The 21,552-nt window shown below is 35.1% G+C and overlaps 1 protein-coding gene across 6 annotated transcripts in view; it reads left to right on the forward strand.

Moving 5' to 3' along the window:
- Positions 1–21,552, forward strand: part of PSPC1 (paraspeckle component 1) — a 77,135-nt gene that overhangs the window by 16,590 nt on the left and 38,993 nt on the right. For 5 of the 6 annotated variants that reach the window (XR_003513812.1, XR_003513813.1, XR_003513811.1 and 2 more), the window contains exons 4-6: positions 1,201–1,397; positions 5,999–6,083; positions 9,760–9,865. Coding sequence is in view for 3 of the 6 variants with exons in the window: in XM_027557646.1 (XP_027413447.1) it covers positions 1,201–1,397; positions 5,999–6,083; positions 9,760–9,865 (388 nt within the window). In the remaining 3 variants the exon portion in view is untranslated. Of the gene's footprint in view, positions 1–1,200; positions 1,398–5,998; positions 6,084–9,759; positions 9,866–12,797; positions 13,782–21,552 lie in introns of those variants that run through there. The other variant, XM_027557645.1, reaches the window with a different exon arrangement.

The raw sequence follows: 21,552 nt of genomic DNA on the forward strand, positions 1-21,552 counted from the left end.
CTCTGAAGGGAATATTCATGAAACTTAAGAGTCAAGATTCAAATTCAGCTCTGGTGCCCCCAAATCCATATTGTTTCTAATAGTGTTTCTTTTGGGAGAAAATGAAGTTTTTATATTTATTACTGTAGTCAACACCTGACTTAGGAACTGCTAACTAATAAACAGTTCTTTCAGAAAAATTAGTGGGTGGTGGATCTCTCTATTCCTTTCCCTTTTCCAGTCAGTGCTTTAAAAAGAAAAAGATCCAAGTCTATTTTTAGGTCTGGAATCCCTTGATCATGGTTAACTTTGATTTTATCTACCCCCTGAATATCTTTGAAGCTGTTTCTTGTCACTATGTTTTCCCTCTGTGACAACCTCCTCCTCTATCTCCCAACTTTGTCCCATCCACCATCTTCCCCTCCCCATCCCCAAATAAAAGTTAAAATTTATGATTACAAGGCATCTGTAGTTTTATTGGTGGGTGAGAATTGTGTTCTTATAAAAATACTTTTGAATAATTGAAATTCTTTGAATGTTGGGTACATTCATAGGTCTTCATTTAAAAGATTTTTTTCCCCGTCATACATTCATTCATTTAAGAAATCAATACTAAATGTGTACAATGTGCTAGGTATGTGCTAGGTACTTAGGTACAGTGGCTTACAGGAATTTCATATACTCATTGAGTTTACAGTCTAGCAAGGCAAACAAGTGTAAAACAATTTGAAGTAAATTAGGCCTGTATTATTTGGTGTAGCCAATTAACCTGGCACATAACACTCAACAAACTGTTTCTGCTTTATTACTGTCCCTAAAAGTTATTACTTTTAGAAAAATCTGACTTCAGACCATTAACTTGGGGGACATTTGCTTCATATGTTACAGACTGCCTTATATAAAATTGTTGATTGAAAACCAAAAAGGCCTTATTGGAGGTGGTAATTTGGGGAGTGCAGGTTGTAGTATCTTGTTGTCTTGGTTTGAATCCTGGTTCTATTGCTTATTAATTAGTTGGGCATCTTTGGGCAGTTTCTTAAACTTAGGCTTGTTAAAGTGCTTGACAGCATTGCTGTGAAGTATTTCTTGGAGGTTACTTTTCAGATAGTGCCATGAACACTATGCAGGCTTAGTTAATGGTAATGCTTGTTGTTCTTAGATGTTGTTTTAGTTTTTAAACATATGTTTAAAAACTTTTAATGTCTTTTCATGTAAACTTAGGGAAAGAGAACAGCCACCACGTTTTGCTCAGCCTGGGACATTTGAATTTGAGTATGCATCTCGATGGAAGGCTCTGGATGAAATGGAGAAGCAGCAGCGCGAGCAGGTTGACAGAAACATCCGAGAAGCCAAAGAGAAACTGGAGGCGGAGATGGAAGCGGCCCGGCACGAGCACCAGCTGATGCTCATGCGGCAAGGTACTTTTCTCATTGATAACTGTTACTATTGAAGTTGCTAGTTAAGAGTTTCAAGACAGTTCAAACTCAAAATACTAGAAATAAAATTTTTGCTTTTCTGAGAGAACTTTCTTATGAAAAAAAAAAATTATTAAAAAAGCTGACTATTTAAGATTCTTATTACGTGTCAAAAGATTACAGATGGATGTTCCTTGGCAGAGATGAAAAAGATTTCAGGTTTGCTGATGGATATGGGAATTTAGGAAGACTAAATTCTTAGTATTTTGCAAGAACACTTTGAACACTTGAGACAGGGCTAACTGAATTTTTTGTGTGTGTGATTTTTTTGTTGTTAACTGAATTTTTAAGAGCACTCATAGCAGGTGTTATGCATAACATACATTTATTAATATTCACTGGTCAGATACTTAATGTGACAAGCTGCTTAAGTATATATCAGAAGCTTAACTTTTTCCCATCCTTGTTTCTAGGTTTCTTATTATGTCTGCTTAATATTCTCTCTCCCCTTTGTTCTTTTCTGTTAATACTCCATGTAATTTTTTCTGATTCTTCGTATCACTTTTCCATTTTCCATAAAACTTTTTATTTATTTTTTCCTTTAAATTTTTTTTTTGGCTGTGCTGTGTGGTTTGCAGGATCTTAGCTTCCTGACCAGGGATTGAAATTGTGCTCATGCAGTAAAAGTGTGCAGTCCTAACCACTGAACCACCAGGGAATTGCCAGAATTTTGCATTTCTTTAAAGCATCTAATTGCTTTCTACTTTGCTCTTAAATTTTTTGCCTTTTTTTTTTAAATTTAGTATTTCACTAAATCTTTATCTCCCCTGGAGGAGGAAATGGCAACCTACACCAGTATGCTTGCCTGGAAAATCCCATGGACAGAGGAGCTGGTGGGCTACAGTCCATGGGATCGCAAAAGAGTTGGACACGACTTAATGACTACAACAATAACAACAGAACCTTTATCTATCTTTTCTTGGCTGCCCGTCAGAGATGAAGGTGCTACAGATAGCTGCCTGGTTTCTGTGGCAACCTTCTTTCTTTTATATATTTATACATTGTTTTTATTTTTTATGAAGTGAAGTGTGAAATAATTTTACTGACTCAACTAGTCTTTTTTTTCTGTACAGCGTTTGGGATCTTAGTTCCTTGACCAGGGATTGAACCTGTGCACCCTACATTGAGAGCACAGAGTCTCAACCACTGGACCACCAGGGAAGTTTGCAGAGGCTTTCTTATTGGAGTTTATGTCATCTAATCTTGGCCTCCTCTAAACTATTCTTTATACTAGAGCCAGTATTTTCTTTTATTTATGTATTTATTTTAATTGGAGGCTAATTACTTTACATTATTGTAGTGGTTTTTGCCATACATTGACATGAATCAGCCATTTGGTCAGCATTCATCTGTAAATCTTTATATGGTAGATTATCATTTTCTTTAGTATAAAATCCACTTTAGCTTTTTTTAGCCTGTTCATTACATGTTTTGGAGAAGGAAATGGCAACCCACTCCAGTATTCTGGTCTGGAGAATTCCGTGGACAGAAGAGCTTGGTGGGCTGCAGTCCATGGGGTTGCAAAGAGTTGGACACGACTGAGCGACTAACACAATTAGTTCATGTTTTTGAAGCAGTTTCAGTCAAGTCACTGAATAACTGCTGGTGCCAAGTAAGTTAAAATCCAGCTCAGCAAATAACAGAAACTAGTCAGATATTTTTGGTTTCTTTTGGTACCCTAAACCTAATGTTTCTGTAAAGTCCCTCTTTTTCTAATAAAATTTAACTCATTCATATCATACACTAGTATGTTTAAATATATACGGTAAGTCCTCTCAATAGGAATCTTAAAGTTGCAAGCTTTCAAAGATGTGTTCCATCTGCATCAAGTGTGAGTGAAATTGCAGCTTGCCCTGTTTCCTATTGCTGACGACTCCTCAGCTCTACCATCTCCCATCTTCTTTCCCTCCTCCAGTCGTAACTCTTCTTGCCTGTTATTTTTAATACTCATTATTTTATTTATATTTATAATCTTTGAAAAAATACCTCCTTTTGGTTGTGTTAGGTCTTCGTTGCTGCATGTAGGCTTTCTCTAGTGTCGGTGAGCCGGGGCTGCTCTTTGTGGTGGTGTGTGGGCTTCTCATTGTGTTGGCTTCTCTAGTTGCGCATCATGGGCTCCAGGGCACACAGGCTTTAGTAGTTGTGGCTCACAGGCGCTCATTAATTGTGGCTTGTGGGTTCTAGGCTCAGAAGTTGTAGTGCAAGTGCTTAGTTGCTCCATGGCATGTGGTATCTTCTTGGAGTGGGGTTTGAACAACTGTGTCCACTGCATTGGCAGGCAGATTCTTTACCACTGGACCACCAGGGAAGCCTCCTGGATTATTATTATTTTTTTTTTTTTAAGAAGAATTCCTGTGAGTGTTATTTACTGGATTAAAGGATAAAAAACACCTCAGGTTACATATTTTTTGGGTAATACTTTCCTCCAGAAGTACATTATTATGGCGGTATACAAATATATAACTTTTTGTGAAATTTCAGAAACTTTGGGTATTAGCAACTTAAAGGAATTAATTTGGAAGATACAAAATGTTGTAAGTTGATCGTGCTCCTGCTTCATATTAGATAGTGTGTTTATCAGATAATTTGATTGTCAGATCCTTTGAGCTAATTATTGTACCCTGTTCTGGTGAGGAAGCATGATCTGAGAGGGCAAAGCAGCTTTCTTAACTGGCCCAGCTTAAAAGAAGAAAATTCAGTTTTCAGGAAATATTCATGCTCTTTTCTTACTCCTTTTCATGGAAGAAAATATAGTATATATTTTTATATATTATATATATTTTATATATTTTATATTTTTATATATTTTATGTATTTTATATTACTATGTATGTTCCTGTTTTAAGAGCAGCAAACCTAGAAAATCAATAAAATTGTTAAAGGATACACTGTATTGACTTCTTAGTTAATGATAGTAAGATATTTGCCTTGCCATGTTTTGTCTTATTGAAGCATTTCCCCTTAGGAATATAAATAGACTGTATATTTTTGGTCTTTACCAGTCTCACCAGCTATAGAAATTATATGACAGTTATGGGCTCTCAATATTGGTTGTATAATGAAGTCATCTAGGGAGCTTCAAAAAAGAAAAAACTCATAGCTGGTTCACATCCCAAGAGATTTTGATTTAACTGATCTGTGGTTAAAAGGCACTTGAGCAGTTCTGATGAGCTAGTAAGGTTCACAGTTAATGGTAAAACTGTTAGAAGATCATTGTCGTCATGTTTTTTAGATAGCTAAATGTTATCTGAATCACCTGGTTCCTGGTGCATATAGACTTTCCTTGAGCAGAGTCCCCCAATTTTTTTTTTTAATTTTTGTTTTTTTAAGTTTCTCAATTGAGACTGAACATCCAGGTCTGGGATGTGGCATTTTGGAAGGAGCTTTGGAATACTGAGAGATTTGGCTATATATCCCAGTGAACCATATCATGCCTGGATGACTAGAGCCATATAATCTGTCTGAATCTTTTTTTGTTTACATAATTAATACATAATTCAATCTTTTTTAACCTTCAGGGAGGATAATACTACCTTTTTATAATTATGATGCCCCTGTTGTTATAGTTAAGATGTTAGAATTATTTGCCTGTGGGATTTTAACTTGAACCATTAGGATTATAAGAATTCTGAATATAGTATTTTATTAAGAAATATTTGAGATAATTTATGTTCATTTTAGAAATTTGAGATAACGTGGTTATAGGAAAAAGAAAACCAATAATTGTGTTATCTGGAGTACTTATATATATTTTAAAATATATTTATTAGTGCATGCATGCATGTATAATTTGGTAGGATAGTACAAAGATATTTTTAACACTTGGGAGGTTTATCAACTGCTTCTCAAATGGGCATCTTTCGTTGTGTTGCTTCACTCTGAAAGCCTTGTTCTTGATAATGTGACATGAGTTCGTGACAGTGGGAATGCTTGTCCTGTTTAAAGTGGGCTTGTTCACATCAGTGTTCAGCCCTTTTTCCCCTTTCAGGAACTGTCCCCTCTTTTCTTCATGTGACGCTGACTTGATGCAGGAGGAAACGTGCTCATAGTGTTGGGAGGGATGTTTTGGGGTTTTATGCTGTGTCCAATCCCATTTTTCCTACTGTTCCTGGTCTGATGCTTAATCTGCCCTCTGCTGATGCTTCCCAAGGTATCATTTTGGGCTTCAAGCTTGCTGCTGAAAAAAATTGTAATTGCTTAAAACTGTGTAAATGAAAATGTAGCTATTCATTCTATTTTTAGTATGTTCCAGACCCTGTGTTAAAGCAGTTACTACCCATTTTAATTTTTTAGCATAAGGGTAGATTTTATTTTCTTCATATACCTGAAGAAATGGGCCCAGGAATGATATTGATCTGGTTCATTACAAGCTTATAATTTTTCATTGTAGAATGGTGCGGTAAGACTTTAAAAAGAGAAGCTAGGTGCATGAGTATAAATAAGTTACTATATATATTGCCAGTCTTGGAGAACCTTTATGCTTATAGATGTAAAAATACAGAAGAAGAAGCTAAAAATATTAATCTGTAGTCAATATTTTGTAGATTTAATGAGGCGTCAAGAGGAACTCAGACGTTTGGAAGAACTCAGAAATCAAGAGCTACAAAAACGAAAGCAAATACAGCTGAGGTAAAGAACATCGTTATAACATATATATGAATATATGTAGCTTTTATTGCGTATGTTATTAATAAAACTCCAATGTCTGTTATTGACAAGTTGTATTTAATATTAATAACAGAATTGTCCATTTTTGACTACAGTTATTTGGATTACTAACAGTCTCCCATAATTCATTATTCTATCAATATGATTGTTTCTAGCCAGTTGTGGACACTTCACAGACACTGTGAACTTAGAGGGCTTAGGCATTATTTCATACAATTTATTGTAAAAATGGACTGTGCTTTACTGGACTGTTTTTCTATAGATGCATATATTTGCATTCTTAGTTTTGATTTTTCCATGTGTTTAAGACTGGTTTGAATGCCATTATTCATTTTTGTTCTTCTGATAATTTACTTAAAAAAGATAATCTGGTGGTGGAATCCACGGTGAAAACAATATGAGCATCAGAGATCTCAGTACATGATAGACGGGCAACTTAAAATCTTTTAGGTTAAGGAAGGAAGTTTAAGGGAGTAGTTGATCTAAGATGTGGAAAGAAATAGTAACAATTTTTCTTGCATCTGCAAGATTTAATTGTAAAATACAAGATAAATATTACTCTTACATGTTTCAACAGTCTTAATTAGGAATTGTAAGCACGGCTATGATAGATTAAAGCAAGCTTAAAATTTTGTTTTGAAAGTGCCGTTAAAGTACTAAGTGCTGTGATGGGAAGTAAGGTGATCATGGGAAATGAAAGAAAGTGAAAAGCTATTAATGAGTTTGACGTGTCCTCAGGGTCTGGAGGTAGATGGTATATTCGTATAGTATATTTTTTTCAACTTTGTACCTGATGATACCAGTGTATGTGTGTTTCTGTATTAGGACTACTCTGATTTTACTCTAACCTGCTGCTGCTGCTAAGTCACTTCAGTCATGTCCCAACTCTGTGCGACCCCATAGACGGCAGCCCACCAGGCTCCCCTGTCCCTGAGATTCTCCAGGCAAGAACACTGGATTGGGTTGCCATTTCCTTCTCCAGTGCATGAAAGTGAAAAGTAAAAGTGAAGTCGCTCAGTCGTGTCCGACTCTTAGTGACTCCATGGACTGCAGCCTACCAGGTTCCTCCGTCCATGGGATTTTCCAGGCAAGAGTACTGGAGTGGGGTGCCATTGCCTTCTCCGTACCCTAACCTACTTACTCTCAATTTATAGTACTTGGCAGGCCGCATCAGCATCTTAGCCTCAGTACTGCTGAGTCATAAGCTGACTCACCTGTGTTGTGATAAACCTTCCAGGTGACTCTGAGGCATTCTAAAGTTAGGAAACCACTGTTGTAAAAGAAACTCCCAATTAACTCCTTTCCCGAGGGGCCATTTTCAGTGTCTTTTCTTTTCTTAAAACAATTTTTATTTATTTATTGATTGATTGCTGCACTGGGGTCTTTGTTGGTGTCCATGGGCTTTCTCAAGTTGCAGAGAGAAGGCGCTAGTTTCTAGTTGCAGTGCACGTTTTTCTTGTTGTTGTGCCTTTTCTTGTTGTGGAGCACAGGCTCTAGGGTGCGGGCTCAGTAGTTGTGGCACGTGGGCTCAGTTGCTCTGTGGCATGTGGAATCATCCCGAACCAGGGGTTGAACCCCCATGTCCCCTGCATTGGCAAGTGGATTCTTTACCACTAGGGACATCCTCAGTTTCTTTCTTACTGCTTTTTTCTGTTTTGTGTAATTGTGTTTAAGTCTCTACTTGTCCAAATAAAAGGAAACCTCCTCTCTTCTAAAATAAACCTTTCTGAATCTAGCTTTCTCCTTTTACATTTATCCTTTACAGCTAGGCTTTTAAAATTAGTGCCCTTTACTTATGCTGAAATAATAAGTAATTAAAAGTAAGCAGTGTGGGATGCAAAATATTATGTATAGAATAAACAAACAATAGGGTCCTACTGAATAGTACAGGGAATTATATTCAGTATCCTGTGATAAACCATAATGAAAAAATATATAGAGGATATAGGTTTGCAATTCTGAAACTACTTTTTTCCCTTTTGATCAAGACTTTATTGAGAATAATGTATATACTTTCTTAAATGAATAAATTAGGTAAATATGACCTGAGGTTTCTCATTGTTGGAGAAAGAAAGAAGGCGGAAAGGCTAAAATGAAAATGAATCCTGTCATGTTCAGTGGGGATCAGTATCAGTGTGAACTGAGTGCCGTTTAGTCTAGACAAATACAGAAATACAGATGTGTATATATATAGATGTGTATATATGTGGGTTCATATGTATACATACATATATTTCCTAGCTCTGTCTACCCAGAAGCAGTGATGCCTCGGGAATAATGCCCAGATTTTTGTTTCTGAATATCATTCTCCAATAAAAGGAACCAGGGCTTTTTGGAAAAGTGGCTGATTCCAGTATTAAAAAGTCCAAGTTGACTGATGTTGTGCCAGAGTGAAGGGAAGTCCTTGAACTAAGCTCAGGCCTGTTGAAAGAACACAGGAGCTAAACTGAAGACGCTCCTAAAGGCCAAAGTTGGAACAATTTCAACAACAAAATAAGAAATGATAGGTTGTACATTTGTCAAATGATATTTATTCAGGTCAAATACCCATGAGTCTGTGGTGATAAAAGTAATTTAATGAATAAGTAAATAAACGGAGGAGAATGGACAGCTTTTCCTTAGTTGTTAGAAGTAGAATCCAAATAATAAATAGGAAAGGAGCCTGAGAGAAAATTACCAAGGAATGAATACTGCAGTAATACAGGCATAACAAAGAGTTAGTGTGGGTTTGGTTCCAGGCTACCACAATCAAGAGAATACCTCAATAAAGAGTCACCTTTGTACTATACTGTAGTCTTTTAAGTGTGCAATAGCATGATGTCTTAAATATTATTATATTTTCAATGTATTTCAATATTTTGAGATAATATTTTCAATAATATTAATATTTTGTGAGTTTCCCTCTTGATCATATTACAACTAATTATTATTTAATAGTAATCCTTTACATACACATTGGATTTTTGTTGTTCCGTGCTTGAATATACCTTTGGGGCAGAGGTTGGCAAACATTTTCTGGGAAAGGGCTCCTTCGTAAATATTTTAGGCTTTCCATGTCATATGGTCTCTGTCTCAACTATTTAACAGTGCTCTAACCCAGAGGTAGCCACAGACAGTGAGTGAACGATTGTTCCAAAATTTACAAAAATAGGTGGTATATAGATACCTGCTCCCAGGAGATTTCCTCAGTGGGTTGATGCAATGAGGGAGAGGGGGCTTGTGAAGGCTTCCTTCTGTACATAGTAGGATTTTTGTCTCAGCAGTGTGGTAATTTGCAATGGTTGGTACTAACTGCTTTGCCAATGGTGAATCCCAGGCTTTTTCTTTGTTCCGTAATAGAGTACTAGTTTGAGCTTTTGGAGGCTGGATTTTTTTTGACTGTAAGCATATAGCTAGGATGCTGTTATTTTACTTTTTTTTTAATTTACCCTAGATAATTGCCATTTCATTGGTTTGTTTGATTTATTAGAGGTTAGAGCAAAATAAAAGGAAGATAAATTTGATAAGCCACTCATTATCAAAGACTGGCATAATGTATAAATACATGATACACATTAATGATTTTTTTTGCCTGAAATAAGATATCTGGTTATGGCTTATATGTCACACCCTGAGTTTTTATTTACAAATCTCTCAGGCATGAGGAAGAGCACCGTCGTCGTGAAGAGGAAATGATCCGACACAGAGAACAGGAGGAGCTGAGGCGACAGCAGGAGGGCTTTAAGCCAAACTATATGGAAAATGTAAGTAAAGTACTAGTTAACTAAAGTGATTTTATATTGTCAGGTGGACGATGTATACTTAGAATTCTTTATACACTGCTTTATGTAGTACTGTATTTTCTAATCTTTCTGAATCGTCATGTTTATGGTAAACTAACAAGTTTCTTAACCTCTTACAGGTAGTAAACCAAAATTAGTTTCTGAAGATAATCATGCTTTATGAAATGGATATTAAATTGTGCTTTATTTCACTTTATCATTTTTTAATTGTTGCTAAATTAGGAATCTTGATAAATCCCATCATCTCCACTTGACTGATGTTCACCATTAATTGATGTCAGTTCTTTAGTTTGGAAGATTTTAGACATATAGAAAAGTAGAGTAGTATATGCTTATTAGTCAGCCATAACAGTTATTAGTACTTGGCTGATCTTTTTCATCTTTAAGTAATCCTGAAATTTTTGATATGAAAACCTTGACTTCATATAATTTTATGTGAGTGTAGACCTATAAAAGATAAGGACTCTCAAAAAATTTCTTTATCATACTTTAAAAGATGTCAGTTACTTAAGTAGTAAAAGCCCCAATTTGTCCAAGTCTTCAATCTTTTAAAAAAATTATTTGGTTTCTTCAAATGGGTTGATGCATCCATTCTTTTTTAATCTGTAGGTTTTCTTTCTTTTTCTTTTTTTCCATTGTTTCCTTACTGTTTTTATTTTTAAAGAAACAGCCCGTCATAAAGAATATTTCACATCCTGGATCTTGTTGATTATATCCTGGCAGTGATGTTCAACAAGTTTTTTTATGCCTGAGTTTCTTACAAACTGGAAGTTAGTTTTAGAGACTTTATCTGACTCAGGTTTTTGTTTTAGGGAGGCAAAATGGTAGGGCAAAAAAGGATACTTCAAATGTGTTATAACCCACAGGTTCTAAATAACAGAGTCTTGTTCTTCACCTTAGATGAATGCCAGCTTAACAACTGACTCTAAAAAATACTTACCAATATTTTTTTCTCTGTTTTAAAGCCATGATTCTAAAGTTTCTGAGGCTAAATGTAGTAATTCAAATCACCGGGGCCTTTTTTTTCTGACTGTCTCTGTCCCTGAAAAATTTTAAAGCTTTTTAAATTAAAATGAATACAGCAAAGTAAATCCTAAGTAGAATAATAATCAAGAACTTTTTATTTTGCCTTCCATCAAGTAAATATCCTTTGAATGAAAATTACATTTTTATTTAAATTCCCTTAGAAAATTTTTTGTTATTTATAATCACACTAAAAGTTAATAGATTTTTAAATCCCATTAGCAAATTAGTTGAGTAAGTTTTCTGAGCATTGGGTTTTTTTTTTTAGTAATTTCTAGCTTTATTGCAATTCTCTTTTCTTCTTGGGTACATAATACTTACATAGTGACATTTTAAAATTGTGGTCTTCTTTTTCACTGTTAAATTTTAATATAAATTTGTTGGATTTATCAATGTGAGAATATTTTACAGTGGTAAAAGAATGTGGAATTTAAAAATGTTCCCAAATGTGTATATTTTGAAAAGTAGTAAAGTGTTTTAATCTTAAAATATAGAAAAGTACATGTGATACATTTTTTAGAGAAATTTTATTTCATTCCATTGATGACTAGGAAATTCTTCCTAGTTCTTCTGTGTACCTCAGTATATCAGTTTCTAAAGTGCTTGTCTATAGTTAAACCGGTGGGATTAGCTTTCTTAAAATTTTTCTGGCATGAACTTTATGTCCTTGGAGCAACTATGTAGCTGTGTCTAATGATTTAAGTCATTAAGGGACCAGAAGGAAATGATTACTATGTTCTGTTAAACTTAAGTTGGCTACATCGAAAGCTTGATTACAAACTCTGATTCTTTGAAATTTCACAGTTTTTAAAAACCTACATCAATATTTTTTAATATGTCCAAGTGGTAGGCATAATTAATGAAGGACAGATAGTTTTCACTTTTAATGCAAAAACTATTTAGAAATCTTGCTACAGTTTAAAATTGAAATTCTGCAAATACTTAAAACATTGGAATGTTTCAAATTCATTTTAATGGTGGGTAAGATGTAATAGCCAGGGAACTTTGAGAATAAATAAATTAGATATTTAAAAGTATGGCAGGTTTAGTGGAATTTCAGAAGTAGCTCATTTATTATTTGATACGATTATGCTGTCAGAAAAGTTAGATGATTAAATATTTTAACATAGAGTTTTAAATAGTTACCAAAAGAATGTTTTACATATTTGAAGCATCATAGGATTAATTTGGGTGGAGTACAGGTCTGCAAAGGAAGCCTGGAACCTCCACCCATTTTTGTACCACCCTACTGCAGAGCTGAGAATGGTGTTTACATTTTTAAAGTGTTGATAGATAAGGAAAAAAAAGACTACTATACAGTATTTGTGACCATTAAAACCTAAAAGACTTACTCTTTGACTCTTTACAGAAAAAGTTTACTGAACAGTGGGCTGGAATTGGTGATTTTTTCTTTTTAATTAATAGTCATGTTAGGCCCCAAAGTTAGTATGTTCTTAATTTTTTTTGGAAAGGAATCATTTAAAATAGTATGTAGCAATGATATTTAATATGTAGGGGAAAATACAGTCTTCATTCTATTTTTAGTTTTTTCTGAGATAAGAAACTATGAATAGATAAATTTTTCATCATTTTGGTCTCAGTTTTATTTGGTTCCTAGCTTCATAATGCTTGTTAGTATAAACTAATCAGGCTAATCAGGCACTAAAGAAATATTAACAAAAGCTCTTTACTGGTCTTAAGTGGTTTGTATTAATAGTAAAACATCGAGGCCATTGTTGCATCAGTTATTCTTCATTTACTTTCAAAACTGTCTCTGGAAAAATTTGTTGAACAATTTTAATGTTTGTTTTTGTTTTTAAAAGCTTTGAAATTAGGCCCTCTTATGTGCTTCTCTTATTTCCCTGTTCAGTGTAAAGGGAGGAATCACATGGTAAGTGTTCAGCTTGCCTGAGTAATAAAAGTCATGTAGGTTTACTTGGTTTGTTTTAAGATGCCACCTCTCACTTCTTTCTAATATTCCTGTTAGGAATATTCCAACACAACAAATAGTAGCTGCTTCGGAGTATAAAATAAATACTTATTTTGTCTTGAATAGTATATATTTTTTAATGTAGCAAAAGACCTATTATGTTTGATCATGTTTTTCTTTGTTAGCTTTCAAATTGATCATAATATTATAACATGCATAGGAATATATTTTTAAGAGTTTGAAGAATATGCCAACTCTTCATCAATTAGAAGCTGTCATTTTAATTTCATACCTTATTTCTCCTTAGAGGAAGTCATGTTCTTTGATAATACATTTGTAATTATAAATTAAACATGTTATTTTTCACTCCTGCAATATAATATTTTTTTGACTCCTGTAACACTGTATATATTTTTATGCCGTTCCTTAATTTCATTTAGGTTTGTTTTTACTACAGTATAATGGGACCATTTTCTAGACAGACCAATTTCTAGGTTGAAATTTTCTACTTTTCACAATTTTACAGCTTTGAACACAGAAGTTATTCAGTTAACATTAAGAATTTGAATCTGTATGATTGTTTTTTTTTTTTTAATTGGGTTGTTTTGCTGCTTGTAGATTCAGTAGTTTAAAATTTAAGTACTGCTATGTATGTACCAGTCTTTATTTGTGGATATAGCTTGGATTGGAGTAAAGAGGAAATTTTAATTAGAATATTTTAAAAATGCAGTTTCTTGGAGTAATTCTTGGAAAAATGACGATGTCATAAAACATGTAAATATCTTTCTGGCTTTAGTAGTGGTATCATGTAATTATAAAATACTTCGACTTGGAGAATTGGATCAGTGCTTAGATCGGATGCTGCTGCTGCTAAGTCACTTCAGTCATGTCTGACTCCGTGCGACCCCATAGACGGCAGCCCACCAGGCTCCCCCATCCCTGGGATTCTCCAGGCAAGAACACTGGAGTGGGTTGCCATTTCCTTCTCCAATGCATGAAAGTGAAAAGTGAAAGTGAAGCTGCTCAATCGTGCCGACTCTTAGCCACCCCATGGACTGCAGCCTACCAGGCTCCTCCTTCCATGGGATTTTCCAGGCAAGAGTACTGGAGTGGGGTGCCATTGCCTTCTCTGAGATTGGATGCTACTTTGTTTTAAAACTTAAGTAGTTTCTTTGGCTGGCATGGTCAATATTAATGTTTGGGTTTTAGTAAAGAAAAGAATAGCGCTTCATATCTTTTTCATATATATATATATGTAATTTTTATTCCTTATTGAGTAGGTAGGAATAGCCCTGGAGAATTGAACATATGCATAAAAACCTGAATGTTTATTACATGCCAAGGCAGTAATTTGACCCTCGTTCCTTAGTCAGAGGTGTCCATTGTAGCTCTTGGGATTGGACAGCAAGGCCACAAGCAGTGAGGGGATGCAGCCCAGCTAAGAGAGAGAGGCCTCTTCTTGGTAGTATTTCTGATCATGCATAGTAAGGAATCAGGGAGCTTTTAAAAAAGGTGGGTGCTCAGGTCTCCATCCTACTCACTGATTCATTTTGTGATTTTAGTAGATTCTGATGGATTATCCATTGGTAGCATACTGGTTGAAAATACAGTAATTTTCAACCTTTGCAGCATTTCTGTGGAACTTAGAAAAGTGCCTGAGATATAGTCCAATGGGACTGGGTTGCATGGAATCAGCATTTTAAAAAGCTCTTTGGGTTACTTATTTTCATTAGCGAAGGTCAGAAACCACTGGCCAGATGTTGAAATGAGACATATATTGAGATGAATATAGTGATACTACTTGAATTTTTTATGGAACCTGGGGACTTTGGGTGAAGTGAGAACTTAGGTTCATTCTGCATGGGAAATAGGGCTCACCTAGTTAACAGTACAAATGGCACAGCCTTCTGTGTGAATTGTGCTCTGTAGGTTTTTGGTGTGGCAACTTTTTGTTGGACTTTCATCCTTTATATGGAAGGGAGTATTGTCTCAAATGATACATTAATTTTTTGTTTTTAAAATATTTCATTTGACTGGGGGTCTGCAGACTAGGGTAAGTCAGGCCAAATCTGAGTGCTGCCTGTTTATGGGAATGCAGTCATGTTTATGTTTTGCTTATGGCTGCTTTGCCCCAGAATGGCAGCATTGACTAGTGGTGACATAACTCTGATGTTGTGTCAAGACTGTATGGTCAGCAGAGCCTGAAATACTATCCAGTCCTTTCCCAAAAAAGTTTGCTGACCTGTGATCTCTGGCCAGTTTGAAAGTTGTGAGAGGGTAACAGGCAGGAAGGCCAGGGGTCTCCAAATGGAGGAAATAGCCTGCAAGTGTCGTTTTTTATCTCTCTCTTAAGCAGCAGGAAGAAACAAACTACAAGTGTTAGATTTTTTTCCCCTTCTCTATACAGATTTAAAAAGAGGTTTCTTTTAAAATTCTGTGTTGCCATGACGACACCTGGTTCCACCTGAACTTAACTTTTCTTGAACCTTAACGGAAATGTTTTTCTTAAGCTAGACTCTGTCTTCAAGTTGGTTCTGCCTAAGACTCAGAACTGACTTGACAAACCAGTATGGTTTACTCATGCAAATGTTCTCTTAAGCTATGTTCATGAGACTAGTATTTGCTTGGAAACCTGCCCTTCTTAAAGATTCATGTCAATAGTTTTGTGGCCCAGGACAACTCACCTTGTGCCAATGTCATCCCAAAATGCATGTTTTGGGTGAGGGGCCTGATGCCAGTCTCTGAGTTTTGAGACATTTCCTTTCTCTAACATCCTGTTAGTAGCTATATAACATCCGGCTAAAGACTGGTGGGGGGGGGGCCTCTTTCTGCCTGCTTCTGATGTCTATGTCAGAAGCTGTCTCTATCTTTTTTATACTTTAACAAAACCTTATCACACAAACTCTCTGAGCGATCAACCTCGTCACTGGCCCCCCCTATCCTCCTGAGGCTGAGAATCCTGACGTCTTCCACCGCTCAGCAACAACCTTTCATTTAGGGGAGGGAATCTATAAAAAATGCCCCATGTTAACGAAACTCATAAAGAATTTGTAATTTAAGATGTAATTTTATTAATTTGTTTTTTTTTTTTTCCAGTGTTTTTAGAAGGCCTATTGAGCAGAATGCCTCATATCCTAGAACCTTGATTCTTGGTTCTGAAGAATCCAGATTAGTGTCCTGAATGTTCATTGGTAGTCATGGTTATAAGTCAGATCAGAAGTTATGGGAAGAGCCAATACAGCGTCACAGCCACATTGCTGATGTCTTGGAGTGGTCAAGTCTCTTTTTTTCAGTCAGTTGAGGCAAATCCTTTGATCCGGATTGCCACATTTGGCCTTTGTTTAATTTTATTCCAGTCCCTTCCTGCTTCTTGTGTGGCTATTGTTTCTCTTTATCATTATCACTTGATTTAATTATAACCTCCCCCCCCCCCCAACAGTCCCCCGTTTTCCCTGTATAAAACTCAACAGCAATTCTAGCCAGTAATAAAGTTTCATTAATAGGTGCTGGCAGAGCCAACTTGTCACTTAGTAATGAGTAGGTCCAAATACATTTTCTTAAATGGCTTTTGAGTTTTTGAGAGAAGCTGCCAAAATTTGGTGGTTTTCTCATGGCTATTACTTCTCTTTTTTTCAGTAAATTATTTAGTTCTAACAAGTGATTTGGTTGTATTGCAGTAGAAAATTGCATTATTTTGGAAGGGTTAAGTAACTGACACATTTCATAGGATGACACTTTTCATCATCCTATGGAAATAAGAGTTATTTGGTGTAGGGTTTGGTGTCAGATTTAGGTGTGGGAAGGTCATTGCCGATTGCTGGTATAATGGAAGCCCACTTCTGATGGTTTGGGCCTGATGGTGAAAATTAAAATGGATAATAGGTTTGTTGCAGTGGTCTTTCATAGGATGCACTAGTTGTGACCATTTTTTGTTGTTAATATGGTTTCATTTATTTACTAAAATAATTTAATTGATTTATTACAGTGAGCGAAGAATTTTTCTGAATATTTTAGGATGGTACATAGACTTTATAATCAAATAAAAGCAAACATAACATTTTTATAATGTTAGCTAACATAGAATCTAGATGATCTTTAGAATTTTAATGATTTGTGTAATTTGGGTTGAAGATATAATACCATTTTAACCAGCTGTTAACTCTTTGATCATGTCTCAAAAGGATTTATTTATTTATTTTAATAATACCTAATTATTTGTAGGGAAAACTTTAAGTTTTTATCCAGACTAGGACAAGTGAATATGATACTAGGTAAAATTTTCTCTCTCTTTTTTTTTTTAAATAGCAGGTATACAATAAGCCATCTTCGGCAAATCAAGTTGTGTTTGTGGTCACCCTTGTTCCCTTGTTATGATTATGAACAGCATTTTCCCCCCTCTGTTTTATCATTCATATTTTGAAATCTTTTGAATGAATCCAGATGGAAGTGGTTTGATTCTTTACTTCATCTACATTCTACACTTCACTTCATCAGAGAATAGTTTGTTAGACTTAATTATCTCTGTGTCATATTAGATGACTTCTTTGACCTTACCTTCCATTATAGTCTCAAAGAGGCTTATTTTCCACAGAAACTACCATATCCCTTTTTCCCTCATGGAGAATGTGTGTGCTCAGCACATATATAATCTCTGACTATTCACCCCAGCTGTGATCCTGGATCATTTTTAATATGATTTTTAGTACTTATATTGCCTTCTAATTATTTTCTGACATTTTTGTTCAATAGTTGACCTCTCGAGTTTTTTGCGGTCGTTTTGTATTTGTTATAGTTACTTAAATGTAAACTGTGAGGGTTAAATAGTTGTCCTTCAGACTACAGCAAGCAGCTCAATCACATGGTTTTGAGTGTTCTTTAAGAGCCACCAAACCTCAGTATTTTTTATTGAATACTCAAGTCTCAGATGTTCATCATCAGTAGTTTTGAAACATAGGTGGCATTGAGACGTAGCTGTTGATGTATTTTTGTAGTGTTCATAATGGTATCACATAGTGAAGAGTAAAATAGCCATTTTCTATGCTTAGTTTTCACACATATAACTTTTTAGTAGGCGCATTCCACTTGAATATCCCTTCAAGATTGTTAGACTTACAGGAAGACTGAAGATTTCCTTTAGTAAGGAAATTTTGTTCACTGTTTTTCCTGTGTTTATAATAGTCCTGAGCTTTGTAGAGGATACAGAAAGAAATCAAGCCTAGGGTCACACACATCTTTGAGGATTTTAGAATATTTTAGGTACACAGGACCTATGTAGAGTAGGTTAAGAGACACAGCTAAAAAAAGTTCTGAAAGTTTAGAGAAATTTGCCTTCTTGAGAAAGAGTGTGTAGTCTCTGCACTGTTGAGGGGCTATATTGGGTGTATTTTAAAAGCTAATGTGATTGATTTATTATTCTGCTGTGTTGTAGGTATATTTGAAATGGTAAGTTCTTCTCATCTTACTTGGTTCAGAATGGTAAGCACTTTAGCTAATGTTTATCTTTTTAAGAGAGGCTGGAGAAGAGAGCTTACTTGTATTTGCCAATACAAGTGAACTAGAGTGAACACAGATTTTGAAATGTCCACTATGTGCAGTGTAAATAATAGGAATTTTGTTCAATTATTAAGTAGCTTGAAATCATAACAAAACATTTTATGAAGGCATAAAAACTTGTTACTTCTCCCTTGTGACTTCTTATAACATTTAGAACCTCTTACAGGAGTTATCCTACGAGATAGCTATGTAAAAAAAATTTTTTTAAGGCCAATCAGTATTTTGTATATTCTGTACTTTGTATTGAAGCTTTGTAGTATCACCTGAAATGTCAGAATTTTTTACCAGATCAAATGAGATAAATGTGAATGTCAGTATCCCTGTGTAATTACTAACTACTAGTGGTAGAGAGATCCAACCAGTCCATCCTAAAGGAGATCAGTCCTGGGTGTTCATTGGAAGGACTGATGCTGAGGCTGAAACTCCAGTACTTTGGCCACCTCATGCGAAGAGTTGACTCATTGGAAAAGACCCTGATGCTGGGAGGGATTTGGGGGGGCAGGAGGTGAAAGGGACAACAGAGGATAAGATGGCTGGATGGCATCACCAACTCGATGGAGTTTGGGCAAACTCCGAGAGTTGGTGATGGACAGGGAGGCCTGGTGTGCTGCAATTCATGGGGTCACAAAGAGTCGGACACGACTGAGCGACTGAACTGAACTGAGTGGTAGGGAGCAGGAACCTTGAGTTTATAAGCATGCTCTGCTGGTGAAATGGACTTCTGTTTAGAATTCCAAGTTCTTGAACGTATATGGGTAAGTTTGCCTAGTTGTCTTGTGATACCCTCCACTACATTGTACAACCACATTTCAAATCCTGTCTTTTTTGGTTATAAATTTGTATAGTGATTCTACAAGTAGTGATTCTCAAGATGTAACATCTTAATTTGGTGTGCTGTTACTTTCCCTAAATCTTGCTTTTAAACAAAATTAAATGCTTGTATAGTAGTTTCTCTTATAAATGTAAATTTTAAGTAACTTCTTGAATTGTATTTAGGTATTATTTAAGTACTTTTAAATATTACTGTATATTGAGTTTCTTGCTTTGAGTTAACTACTTAGAAACTAGTTTGTCAAGATTTTAATCTTCTGGTAGACTACTAAGATAACTTGTTTTATGTCTATCACAAATAGAAAAAGTTATTCTCATCTACTAAATACATAATTCTTCATACATTGAAACACTTATGCTTTATTATTAGCTTTCTTCTGTTGGTGAGACCGACTTGAAATCGCTTCTCTTGCAGCTGATATTTGGTCTTCTGTTTCGTCTTTCATCCTTTGATCTGGCCAGTCATGATAATTGTTTTGATTTTGATATGGAAGTGTACTGGGTAAGAAGTTATAGGTAAAGAAATGCAAACCAGTCACCTGTATTATATGTACATTGGTAAGATACAATTAAAAGTATTATGTATGTGTTGTAGTTGATATCCAGATTGCTGATTTCTTTAAGCATTTGAGATAAAATAACTAAATTTGAGGAATAATTATATACCCCTAATTAATTTCAGTTCTTTAAAGCAGCTTTTCAAATGGAATTTTCCATGACAGTTGAAAAGAGTGATCTTGAAAATGTCCCTTAGATATACAGGTTAGAAATAAAATTCTCCTCTCAATAAAAATTTATTTAAAAATTAATTTGTTTAAAATATTTATTCCCTTCTATCTCTTGATGGGTATGGCTAGATTATATGTAGTTACACTTAATTCATTTTCAATTAGAGTCATCCTATGTATTAACAAGTAGCAATTAAGTTTGCTACTTAGTTGAATTTGACAGTGACTTCCAAACATTATGTCTACTAAGTTACCTGAACCAGGCTTTAGAAATGCACTGTTGAGTGAATGTAGTTTAAGAGATACATGTGTTTGGGTTAATGAATACAGTAAGGTAAGAATAAAATCCCCTACTTGTATTTGGGGTTCCTTCTGTTTCTGATTCAGTATTTAACAAGTTCATGACTAAAACTTGATGTAAGTTAAGATAAAATTTATTCAAAGAGAAACAGTTAAAGTTTTAAAAAAGTAAACTTATTTTTTTAGATAAAAAATATGTTCCCTTCACCCCACATGCCTACAGACTCCTCACTGTCAGATTCCCTTACATTAGATCCCTGCAGCACACGGAGATCTCTTTCTCTACTTGTTACAGCAGGTGAACCTTCACTAACACATTCTTATCACCAAAAGTTCATAGTTTATATGTGTTGCAGCACATTCTTGGGTTTTGACAAATGTGTGATGACACATACCCACACAGAATAATTAATTTCATTGCCCTTAAACATCCTTTGTGCTCCACCTAGTATTTCTCCCTCCTCATAATTCCTGGCAACCACTGATTCCCTTCTTGTGTCCATATTTTTGCCTTTTTCAGCATGTCACATAGTTGGAATGAAGAGTCTTTTCATTTTGGCTTTTTAGTAATCCACATTTAAGTAGGTTCCTCCTCTGTTTTTTCATGGCTTGATAGCTCATTTCTTTTTAACACTGAATAATAATCCGTTACCCAGATGTACCACAGTTTATCCAGTCACCAAATGAAGGACATCTTGTTTGGCAGTTAGGAATAATACTGTTATACGTATTTGTATGCAGGTTTTTGTGTGGACATAGGTTTTTGATACTTTTGGGTAAATAATGAGTATGATTGCTGGATCATATGTCAAGAGGAGGCTTAGTTTTGTTAAAAAAAAAAAACAAAAAACACACACACACCAAAAACCTGTTAAAATTGTCTTCTAAAGTGGACATACTGTTTTGCATTCCCACCAGCAAAGAATGAGAATTCCTGTTTCTCCACGACCTCACCTGCATTTCCTGTTGTCACTGTTAAGGATTTTGGATATTCTAATAGATGTGTTCTGATAACTGTTTCTTTGTGGTTCCCTAATGAAGTGTGAATTAATGGTTCACTCTGGCAGTCATAAACTGAGGAATGTTTCCTCCATACTCATGGGTGTAGATACTTTGGAATGCATGCATTCGAATTGAACAGAAAACATACTGTATAGTTTATATTTTAATAGTTGTCTTATGTTAAAATATCTTCCCCCCTCCCCATATAGCAGTGAATGATATAAATGTCTTGGAAAACGCTGTTTTTTATTACTTGAATTTAGAGTGTTAAGTCTTCCATG

Source organism: Bos indicus x Bos taurus, chromosome 12 (genome assembly GCF_003369695.1).
Source record: "Bos indicus x Bos taurus breed Angus x Brahman F1 hybrid chromosome 12, Bos_hybrid_MaternalHap_v2.0, whole genome shotgun sequence".
Classification (NCBI taxonomy): domain Eukaryota; kingdom Metazoa; phylum Chordata; class Mammalia; order Artiodactyla; family Bovidae; genus Bos; species Bos indicus x Bos taurus.